The sequence below is a fragment of the Cervus canadensis genome, chromosome 32 (genome assembly GCF_019320065.1).
Source record: "Cervus canadensis isolate Bull #8, Minnesota chromosome 32, ASM1932006v1, whole genome shotgun sequence".
In the NCBI taxonomy this organism is placed as follows: domain Eukaryota; kingdom Metazoa; phylum Chordata; class Mammalia; order Artiodactyla; family Cervidae; genus Cervus; species Cervus canadensis.
This window is the reverse complement of record NC_057417.1, coordinates 15,042,629-15,055,047: the sequence shown is the minus strand read 5'-3', so window position 1 is coordinate 15,055,047 and position 12,419 is coordinate 15,042,629. Positions and strand designations below refer to the sequence as shown.

The window sequence follows — 12,419 nt, the reverse complement described above, 5'->3', positions numbered from 1 at the left end:
TGGGTGAGTGTATGTGAAGCTTCATCTTCAACTCCCCATTACTTGCATTACTGCCTGCGCCATCCTCCTACCCCCAAAACATTGTCTTTCTCAATACTGTTCTCTGCTTCCAAAAAGTTTGGGGACTGCTGCTATTTGGGGCAGCTCAGACTCTGACCTAGACCAACTCCCACATGTATGTGTCCACAAAGACCACAGCTACTAAAGCTAGACCCATGTCTGATGTGAGAGCACTTATTTTCCATTCAGATGTTCCACAGGTGTTGTATTTAAAAAAAAAAAAAAAACCCAATCATGGGTGTTTAAATCTGTGACTTTCACAGCTGTATGGAGAGATTCTAATTCTGCTTCCTTAGTCACACAGTCCCAAGAGCTCAGCTTTGGTTTTGGTCACACCTCTGCATGTGGGTTACCCTCCAACGTCTGCTCCCCACCCAGGTGAGAGGGGGTGATGAAGGCTGTGACTAACTGAGGCTTACTTGCTTTCTTGCTTAGGTCAGAGCCCCCTCTACTGCCTACAGTGGCAGGGTCTGGCAAGAGGTGGTGGTGGACTGGAGCACGGGGGCTTGCTCAAGCCTGAGAGTGACATTGTAGCAATCCCCGGGGCATGTGCTCACTCTGGCAGGAGCCGCTCTCAGTGCCTGCAGAGGTAGGGACTGGTGTATGGGGAGAGAAGCCACAATGGCTGCCCTTTCTGCATGTGCCACTCAACAATGGTGCCTTGCTTCCATGGCAGTCTGTGCTTCCTCCAGAAGCATTCCCAGCTGCATAGGTCCTCACTCCAATCCCCTCAGACTGTCTCCATGCAGCCAACAGCAGTCCTCTCCCTAGATCTGCTCTCCAGATTCCATGCTTCAGCATCCATTCCCCCCACCAGCACCGGTGGATACCTGTCTCAGGCTGGGGCGTGAAGGGCTGTGGCACATACCATCTGAGTGAGTCTCACTCTGACCTGTCTGACATGGGCTTGCTGCTGCACTTTCCTCTGGTAGGCCCTGAATCTCCTCTTCTATTTCATCTGATCTTGCCACTAGTGAGGGGGTGTTCCTATGGCAGTAACCTCATCTCCTTCAGCAACCCCAAGGGGTGCATGTCCCATTTTATTTCCTCTTTACCTTGTTTTCCTCTTTTTCATCCTACCAGGTTATTAGAGGATCTTTCCCAGTTATTAGGTGTCTGAGGTCCTCTAATAATGTTCAGTATACTCTGTGCAAATTATTTCACTTGTAGATGTATTCTTGATGTATTTGTGGAGAGAGGCGAACTCCAGATCCTATTTTGCCATCTTAACCCCAAATCCTCTGTAACTTTGTAGAAAGTTTCAAGATCAAGAAACATAGAATTCCAACTTTATTCTTTTTCTACATTGTTCTCTTCATTTTCTGTGCTAAGTCGTTTCAGTTGTGTCCAACTCTTTGTGGCCCTATGGACTGTATGTAGCCGGTTAGGCTCCTCTGTCCATGGGATTCTCCAGGCAAGAATACTGAAGTGAGTTGCCTTCTCCAGGGGATCTTCCTGACTCAGGGACTAAACCTAGGTCTCCAACATTGCTGGCAGATTATTTACCATGTGAACCACCAGGAAAGCCCTGAGCCCATTCTAATTCCTTAAGAATTTTAGGATATTTTTCATTTCTGTGAAAAAAGATGTTGGAATTGTGCAGAGTTTGTGTTGAATCTGTAGACTGTTTTAGGTAGTATTATCTTAACATTGTTAAGTCTTCTAATCTATGAAGATAGATATTTTCGCATTTATTTAGGTTTTGTTTAATTTTTCCCAGCAAAGTTTTACGGTTCTCAGCACAAGTTTTCATATACTTGGTTGGAATTTTTCGTAAGTATTTAATTATTTCAGATGCTATTACAAGTGAAATTGCTTTCTTTAACTCATTTTCAAATTTTTTATCGCTGGTGTATAGAAACAAAGTTGATTTTTATGTGTTAATCCTGTAATCTGAAAGTTTGCTAGTTTTTTCATTAGCTATAGTAACCATCTTGATGGTTCTTTGGGCTTTTCCCTATATAAATCATTCTATCTGTGAAAAGAGATAGTTTTAGTTCTTTCCAACTTAAATGTTTTAAAATTTTTATTTCTCATCCAATTTCTCTGGCTACAATTGCAATTCAATGTTGAATAGCCATGGTGAAAGGGGGCATTCTTGTCTTATTTATGATTTTAGAAGGAAAACTTTCAGTCTTTCACCATTGAGTATACCTGTAGTTTTTACATAAATACCCTTTATCATTCTGAAAAAATCCTAATTATCTGGGTGTATTACCATAAAAGCACACTGAATTTTGTCAAATGTCTTTTATGAATCAGTTGGGATGATCATGTGGGATTTTTTCCCCGTTATTTTGACAATGAATGATTTGATTTTGTTTTGTTGAAATTTCCTTGCATTTCTGGTATAATTCCACTTGGTCATGGTGTAAGCATTTAAATTGCTGTTGGTCTTGTTTGCTACTGCTTTGCCAGAGACTTTTGCACATATATTCACAAAAGGTATTTGTTTCTAATTATCTTTTCTTGTGATATCTTTATCTGCCTTTGCTATAGGGAAATGGTTTCCTCAAAATGAGTAAGGACTTGTTCTCTCATATTCTATTTTTAAAGAGTTTTAGGAAAATTTATGTTACTTATAAAGTTTGATAGAACTTACCAGTTAAATCATCTGATCCTGGGTTTCTCTTTGTTGTGAGATTTTTCATTCTTCTTTTAATCTCTTTATTTGTTAGAGGTCTACTGAGATTTTCTAATTCTTCTTCAGTCAGTTTAAGTTATTTTTGTGCTCCTATGAATTTGTCCAGTAAGTTTAGATTATTTTTGTGCTCTTTTGAGTTTGTCCATTTCATCTCAGTTATCTAATTTTTGATGTGCAATCATTCAGTCTTGTACAACTTTTTATTTCTGGAAAATCAGACATAAATTCCTCACATTCATTTCTGATTGTAGTTATTTCCTTCTCTCGTTTTCCTTAGACAATCTAGCTGAAGTTCTTAAATTTTGTTGCTCTTTTCAAAGAATTTCCTTTTAGTTTCACTGTTTCTTTTACCTCTAATCTTTATCATTTTCTTCCTTCTGCTTCCTTTGACTTTAGTTTTCTCTTATTTTACTCATTTCTCAAGGTGCAAAGTTACAAAAGAAAAATAGAATAATCTTGATTTCATATTTCTTTACCTAGTTACCTTTACTGAAGATCTTTATTTCTTCATACAACTTCAAGTTATATTATAGCATAGTTTTATTTCATCCAGAATGACTCCTTTTAAAATTTCTTGTAATACAAGTTGAGTGGTAGTGTACCTACCTGTCTTTTTTTTAAAATCTGGGAGGCTCTAATTTTCTCTACATTTTTAAAGAACAGATTTGCTGGATATAGAATTCTTGATAGATAAGGTTTCTGGTTTTGTTTTTGTTTTTTTTAATTCCACAGTTTTCTGTTTTCCACGGTTTTTAATGGGAAATCCACTATTAATTTTATCAATAACTCTTTGAACTTGGTGAGATAATTCTTTCATGATGTTTTCAAGGTTCTCCTTTTTGTCTTTCTAGACTTATTATAATGTGTCTTCATGAGGATCTCTAAATTCATTCTAGATGGAGTCTGCTGAATTTCTTGTGTTTTGTAGGTTCATATCTTTTATCGAATTTGGGATGTTTTTGACTATTATTTCTCAAAATATTGTTTTTGCCTCCTTTTCTCTTTTTTCTTCTCTGGGACTATATATATATATATATATATATGGTCTCCCTGATGGAGTCCCAGCGATCCCTTAGACGTTATTCACTTTTCTTCACTATTTTTTCTCTTTTCCTTAGACTCAGTTGTCCTGTCTCCAAGTTCACAGAATTGGCCTGATTAAATCTGTTTTGAAACCTTCCAGTGAATTTTTTTCATTTCATTTATTATGATTTTAATTTGTTTGGTTCACCATAATTTCTTCTTATTTTGCTCAAACACTACCTCTTAATCTCCTCTCATTTTAAGCAAATGTATAATAAGACTTTGAGTATCAGAATACTGAATTTATAATGACTGAATATTATTTTGCATTTTGGCACTCTTTAAATTGTGTATAACTCTCCTCAGAGAATATTAATAAGCAGGTCATTGTCTCTGAGAAAACAAATGACCCTATAAAGTTATAGTGCTATTCTTACAATGAAACTGAATAGAAATCATGCTAAACCAACTATCCTAGAAATATTTCTTAGAGTACACCTTATTACTACAGGAAGTCAGGTTAGTATCTATTTTATAATCATTTTGTATCACATGTCATATGTAGGCAAACTGAGTAAGAGCTCTTAGATATTTCACGAGGGTATTCCAATAAAAATCTAATATTTTAGAAACTTTTAGAACTGCTTTGAATGGGACATGAACATATTCTGTACTTCATACCAGTAGTGATTAAGCAGAGTAGTTGTACTAGAGTATAATTACATTTAAAAGACTGAACTATGAACTGAGATCAGTTTTAGTACAAAATAAATTATAAAAAAATGATCACAAAAAATCCTAGAAAGTCATCAAACATTTGGTTAAAGTAGAAATTACAAGAAAAATTATAAAATATTCCTAACTCAATGATACTGAAAATACAACATATCTAAATGTGTGGGATACAACTAAATTAGTACTTAGAAGAAACTTTATAGATTTAAGTGCTCATGTATTCCAAAGGAGAGAGGTTTAAAATCATGCAATAACTGATCTTACAAAGGTAGAATAAGCGTAGCCAATTTAATCCAAGGTAACAGAAAAAAAGGAAAATAAATATAAGAACAGAAGTTCATAAAGCAGGACATAAAAACACACAACATTAATAAAACCAAAAGACAGCACTTTGAAAAGACAAAAAAAGTGGCAAATATTGATTGGAAAGAAAGGGTGGGAGAGTGTGAGTGAATACAGTATACCAGGAATGAATGAGCAGTTATCAATACTTACAAATAGACCTTAAAGAATCATAAGGAAATGTTATGAATAACTTTATGCCAATAGTTTTAGATACTTAGATGAAATGCAAAAGTTCTTTGATAAATGCCTCAAAAGTTCCACAAGGAGGTATAAGAAATCTTAATAGCCCTGTCTCAGGAAGAAAATAAATTTATAATTAACAACAAAACTTCCCACAAAGAAAACTCCAAGTGTGAGATGAGACCTTTCATTGGTGACCTCTTCTTTCCTTAAGAAAGGGAAAATATCCATTTTAGAAAAAATCCATTTTCAGGGCTATAATATAAAGGAACTGAATTTCTGCCAACAACTCAAATAAACAAGGAAACAAATTCTCCCCGAAACCTTCCAAAAGTGGATACAGCCTTGCAGATAGTTTGATTTTACCCAATGAGACTTATTTGTTTAAAAGCTATAAGATAATAAATCTGCACAATTCACTAATTTTGTGGTAACTTACTACAGTGGCAATACAAAACAAATACAGACGAATTAATAGCAATGTGATTAAGTATCCTCATATATGTTGCTTAGTCTGCTATTCAGAAATCAATAATTTCTCATATGGCTTAATATTCCCCCTTGAATAGGTGTGCAATAAGTATTATAATAGATCTTCAGCTAGCTCAGGGAATTAATTATTTCATGGGAGGGCAAGATCTAAGGTCAATAATGGGTTGGAAGCTTATTTTTCTCAGTCTCTGCAAATCCAAGGATAGCTGGATTACTTAAAACAGATCACAATAATGTTTGTAAAGTGATTTAATAAAGGCATGCCAACAGTCTGTCTCTTAAGAAATTCCTATTTGATATCTTTGCCAGTCCAGTCAATTTGTCCTTAATCTCAAAATCAAGAGGAAAATAAAGAGATAAATATTCTGCAAATGCTATGCAAAATAAGCCTGAAGGAAGAGGATTGGGTTAGCGAAAATATCAGTGTCGTAATTTGTTTTGCATTGTACACAACATGATTCTTATAATTTTAGCGACACATAATATGGTTATTAACACTAGCATAAAACTTCGCTAGAAACCCCCAAGCAAACAACTTTGCAATGTTCCATTCTTCAAGCCAATTGCTCTTTAACTATTCCTGTGGAAAAGGGGAAATTGTTTTAAGTCCTTACCCTGAATTGCAGATATAACTAAATCTGCTGTTGCACCAAAAATCCCTGCACAGTAGTTAAATATGACGAGCTTGGTGTAGGCACTGGTGTGACTAGAAAACAGGAAACTTATCAGGTACGTGAAGGGAATGACAGACCAGCCAAACACCATGAAGATGAGCATTGTATCCAGAAAGTGGTAATTCGTGATCAATATTTTCAAGTCAGAGAACGTGAACACCACCTGAGATACAGAATACAGAAATAAAGTCAAACTGAAGAAAACTATGCAATATAATACATGAGAACACAAGTCAATAAACTCAGAGAAGGATAAATCTTTCTTTGTTAGAATACAGAGCTATTTATGAATCATATAATTTGATCTGTGATCATGGCTATGAGGTACTTCCACGTTTTCCTTATCAGTGAGAAGAACCCCTTTACTTTACTTTCTACTTGTTTTTATCTATTTGGAACAGTTTCACTTTGTTCTTTGAAAAAGATCAAAGTATATTCTTTCTGCCTCTTCACCTAACCCCCAAAAAACTCACTCAATATTTCCAGAAATTATATTCCTAGTAAGAAAACTTTTGTTAAGGTTTTCATTCTGGCGCTGTAAGCTGTGATGTTAAGGGGCCTACTTTTCACAATTCTCTATTTTTAGATTCTGCCTCTTGACTCTACTGTATTCCTAATCTGTCTCTTCCTATCTCAGCCACTCAGTTGAGAGGCAAACAAGGAAGCCCAAAGTTATAAGGGACCTAATTAAGGAAAGAGAGAACCCACAGAATTATTAAGGAAAATAAGTTTCCAGAGGTCTGCATTGTGTAAGTTATTAATTGTGGTTTTGCCAAATATTCTAGGGTTACCTATTTTGAACTATAAATGATCATGTAGCAGGATACTTGAGAAGTGAATATCAGTGTTATGTTGATAAGATCTACTATGTGATTGGTAGCAAGTTTTCAATGGTAATAGAAAAAGCAACAAAAAGCGAATATAACATTAGTGAAAATATTTGGGTATTATGGACACGACTACTTTATTTCTATCAGAGCAGACGAGAAATAGAATGAATTCAATTGCTTGCACATGTTGTGGCATGTATGATAATTTCAGTACTTTTAAAGATTGAATAATATTCCATTGTATGTATATATCATATTTATTTATCCATGTTTTCATCAGTGGACACTTGAGTTGGTTCCACCAGTTGGCTATTGTGAATAATGTTGCTATGAACAATGATGTACAAATGTTTTCAAATTCTTGCTTCCAATTCTTTTGGAATTCCACTGTTAGTGGAAATGCTAACTCATAAGGTAATGCTGTTTATTTTCTTGAGGAAGTGACAAGCTGTTTTCCACAGCAGCTTCACCATTTTAGATTCCAATTAGTGCACAGTGTTCCAGTTTCTCCACATCCTTCCTAACACTTGTCATTTTCTCTTTTTGATAGTAGTCATCTGAATAGGTATAAAGGAGTATCTTATTACTGTTTTTGGTTTGCATTCCCTTAAAGATTACTGATGTCAAGCATCTTTACATGCTCTTATTGGCCTTCTTTGGAGAAATGTCTACTCAAGCTGTAGCTCATTTTTGAATTGGGTTTGTTGGAGTTATTGTTAATTTTTGGGAATTCCTTATATATTCTGGGTATTAATTCCTTAGCAGGCATAAAATGTTAAATGTTTTCTTCCAAATTGTGGATTGCCTTTTCATTCTGTTGACAATGCCCTTTGATTTATGTGTTTTTTTTAGTTTTCATGAAGTCCAATTAATTTATCTTTTTCTTTCTTCTGCTTGTGCTTTTGCTATCACATCCAAGAAACCACTGCCAATCCAATGTTATAAAAATTTTTCCCCTTCGTTTTCTTTAAAAAATCTTACAGTATTAGCTCTTACATTTAGAACATTATCCATTTTATTTTTTTTTCCTTTATTTATTTATTTTTTTTCCAGTGGGTTTTGTCATACATTGATATGAATTTTAACTTAAGTTTTGTATACAGTTTAAGATAAGGATCCAATTTCATTCTTATATACGTGAATATGCAGTTTTCCCACCATCATTTGTTGAAAGGCTCTTCTGCATTCATTGAATAATCTTGGAACTTTTATCAGAAATCATTTGATCACATATGAAAGAGTTTATTTCTGGATTTTTTTCTGTCCCATTGGTTTATATACCAGTACCAGATTCTTTTGATTACAGTAGTTTTGTAGTAAGTTTTGAAATTAGGAAGAGTGAGTACTACAACTTTGTTCTTCTTTTTCAAAATTGTTTTAGCTATTTAGGGTGATTTTCTCCTTTTATCACTAGATACTACCCTTCTTTATCTCTTTCAACACCGTCGAACATAAAGTCTGTTTTGTCTGATATTAGTATAGCTACTTCAGCTCCCTTTTGTTTACTATTTACATGTAATATCTTTTTCTACTTTTTCACTTTCAGCTTTTTCTTCCTTTTATTCATTAGATCTAAATGAGTCTTTTATAGACAACATTTTTGATTGGGCAGTTTAATCCATCTAAATTTAATTATGATAAGGGCTTACTTTTGTCATTTTGCTATTTTTTAAGTAACTCATTTTTGTTCCACAGTTTCTCTGTTACTGTCTTCTTTTTTATTCAGTTTTCTTCTGTTGACCTGTTTTGAATCCCTTGTCTTTTACTTTTGTGTGTATTCTATAGCTATTTCCTTTGTATCATGGGTTACATATAACATACTAAAGTTATAATAATCCAATTTGAATTAATACCATCCTAACTTTAAAAACATATAAAAGTTCTACTACTATACAACTCCTTCCAACTCTTTGTTATTCATATTACAACTTACATTTTTATACATTGTAAGCCACTAATATTGATTTGTAACTATTTTTATACATTTGTCTTTTAAAACCTGTGGAAAAGTGGAGCGGCAAACAAAAATTTCATTGTGTTATGGATGAATGCTACGTCTCCCCACTTCATATTGCCAGCTTATATCTTGAAGCCCTAAGTCCCAATGTGATTGTATTTGGGATGTAATTAGATTTAGATGAGGTCATGAGTGTGAGGCTTCCATGATGGATAGTGTCCTTAGAAGAAGAAGAAAGATGAGAGACTGCTCTCTCTCTCCCTCCCATGTATGGACGTAGTGAGAAGGTGGCCATCTGCAAGCCATGAAGAGAGTTCTCACTAGGAAACAAGTCAATCAGTACCTTGATCTTGGAGTTCCTAGTTGTCCTTCAGCTTTCATTTATCTGAAAATGTTTTAATTTCGTCCTTGTTTTAGAAAAACAGCTTGCTGGATACAGAATTCTTCAGTGACAGTTTTTCTCTTTCAATATTTTCAAGAGGTCATCCCACTGCTTTCTGGCCTCTAAAATCTTTACTAAGAAATTGATTAGTAATATTATTTCTTAATATTACTCAGGATTATTTACACACAGGGAATTACTTCTCACTTGGAATATCCTCTCCTTGTCTTTGAATTTCAGCAGTTTAATTATCATGTTTCTCAGTATAGGTCTTGTTTGGTTATTTCTTACATGCTATTTTTTGGGATTCTTGGGGTTTTGGATTCATGTCCTTCATCAAATTTGGGAAGTTTTCAGACATTATTTCTTTAAATAATATCTTTTCACCTGTTCTTTCTCTCTTCCCCCTGGGACTCCCATAATGTGTAATTGATCCAGTTGATGGAACTCCGCAATTCTCTGAGGCCTGTTTTACTTTTTGCCATTATTTTTTCCTCCTGCTCTTTCGACTTGGTCATTTCAATTTTCTTAAAGCTTACTAATTCTTTATCCTGCCTGTTCAATCTTCTGTTGAAATCCTTCAGGCTTTTTCTCAACCAGTTATTATATATTTTAGCTCCAGAATTTGTTTGGTTTATTATTACAGTTTCTGTTTGTTATTATTCTTATTTTGCTCATATAACACTTTCCTAATTTTCTTTGGTTCTTTGTATTTTCCTTTAGCTCTTTGAGCATACTTAATACAGTTTTTAATACTTATTATTTATTTGGCTCTGTTATGTCATGCAGATACTTTTGTTGTGGTGCACAGACTCTCTAGTTGTGCATGGGTTCAGTAGTTGCAGCACATACGTAGTTGTTCCACAGCATGTGGGATCTTAGTTCCCCAACCAGGGATTGAACCTGCATCCCCTGGATTGCAAGGCAGGTTCTTAATCACTGGACCACCAGGGAAATCCCAATAAATTTTTAAAAACTGAAATATAATTGATTTATAATGTTGTGTTAGTTTCTGCTATACAGCAGAGTAATTCAGTTATTCATAAATATATGTACTTTTCAATATTCTTTTTCATTATGGTTTATTACAAGATATTGAATATAGTTCCCTGTGCTATACAGTAGGATTTTGTTGTTTATCCATTCTACATATAATAGTCTGCATCTGCTAATTCCAAACTCCCAATCCATCCCTCCTTCATCCCTTTCCATCTGAGATCCAAGTTAGGCTAGGCAGAGACCAATTCTTTTAACATTCTCAAGACAGGTCAGAATGTTGTAAATAAAGTATGTTCTACTTCCTTCACTTTGAGGGAGATAACTAGCAACTGGATTGCCATCTCCTATAGACCAAGATGATGCTGCAGGAAGAAGGGGCTGAGTCAAGGGCCAGTCAAAATGCAAAAAAATTTCCTACTATTTTGAATGTGACTTTTCCTGTTTTGGGCATTCTCCTAAAGAGCAACTGCTATAGGTCTAAGACTGTTTCTCAGAGGTTGTGTAAGGTTAATTTAAACAGTTAATTCTCACCAAACTTCCGATTCAGGAAGCTCTGAACACTCCAAACAGGGTAAATGCCAACCCCCCCCCCCCAGTATAGTAATAAGGATAATATAGTAATAAGGATAAAAATCTAAGTAAAAATGAGAAATCTTTTTAAAAATCAGTGGGGATAAAAGAAGATATATTACATTCCAAAGAGTAGTAGTAATAAAAATACCAAAACTGACTTCTTTAAAACTGATGGAAGCAAACCATGAGACACTGGAATATTATTAAAATATAGGAGGGGGAAATTCAGGAAAACATTCTTCAAAAGGTAAAGAAAATGAAATAATTTCCATGCAGATAAAATCTAAGCTTTTTTGTCACCATAACTTTCCTAAAGAAACTATCATAAGAAGTTCTTCAGGAAGAGGAAACTGATGTCATATAAAATTTCAGAATAAAAATGCAGAGCAATCAAAAAAAACTCTATGAATAAGCATGACTATTTACTGCATTAAAAGTGATAATCGGGATGGGGAATACATGTAACTCCATGGCTGATTCATGTCAATGTATGACAAAACCCACTACAATATTGTAAAGTAAATAGCCTCCAATTAATAAAAATAAATGAAAAAAAAAAGTGATAATACCTTTTGGGTATGTAGAAATGAAAATGTCTTATCATAGTAATGCAAAAAGTCAGAGGGAGTCATTGAAATGATAAGGCTACAAGATCTTACCACTGTTAGGGAAGTAGTAAAAGCAATAGGTTGTAATTAACCGGAAGTGTGTGTTAATTTTAAGGCAGTCGCTAAAAGAAGCATTAACACAACTTAATAGCAGAAAAAAGGGAGAAAGAGGAAACAAAAATAGATTATTTAAATAGGAAAAAAATAAGATGATGCCATAAGCCCAAACTTCTTAGAATGCACCAAGCTAGATTGCTAGCCTGAAAAAAAAACAGAAACTTCATATAAATACTTTAAATATAAAGACCCAGAAAATTTGAATATAAAAAGATGGAAAAAAATATACCAAAAAAACAATGATCAAAGTAGCTATGCTATTGTCAAAAAAGTATAATTTAAGGCTAGAATATCAGTACATTGAAAAGGGGGAAATGACAGTGATAAAGGGGTCAACCCACCAGGAAAATACAAATCTAAATTTGTATGCACACATCAGTATACCCATTCCACAAAGAAAATTATATGAAGCAAAATTTCAAACTATATCAAAATGTTAAAGAAAATAAAAACAAGTAGGCAAATGAACTATGGTTTTGGAGAAGACTTTTGAGAATCTCTTGGAGATCCAACCATTCAATCCTAAAGGAAATCAGTCCTAAATATTCTTTGGAGGGACTATTGTTGAGGCTGAAACTCCAATACTTTGGCCACCTGATGCGAAGAGCTGACTCAAAAATAGACCTTGATGCTGGGAAGGATTGAAGGCAGGAGGAGAAGGGGACAACAGACGATGAGACGGTTGGATGGCATCCCTGACTCAATGGACATGAGTCTGAGTAAACTCCAGGAGTTGGTGATGGACAGGGAGGCCTGGCATGCTGCAGTCCATGGGGTCGCAAAGAGTCGGACATGACTGA

At 34.5% G+C, this 12,419-nt stretch overlaps 1 protein-coding gene across 1 annotated transcript in view; it reads right to left on the bottom strand.

Annotated features, from left to right (window-relative positions):
* The window catches only part of LOC122433542 (phospholipid-transporting ATPase ABCA3-like), a 273,275-nt gene that overhangs the window by 68,489 nt on the left and 192,367 nt on the right, over positions 1–12,419 (bottom strand). The window contains exon 22 of the mRNA XM_043456580.1: positions 6,094–6,316. Within this exon, the coding sequence (XP_043312515.1) occupies positions 6,094–6,316 (223 nt within the window). The remainder of the gene's footprint in view (positions 1–6,093; positions 6,317–12,419) is intronic.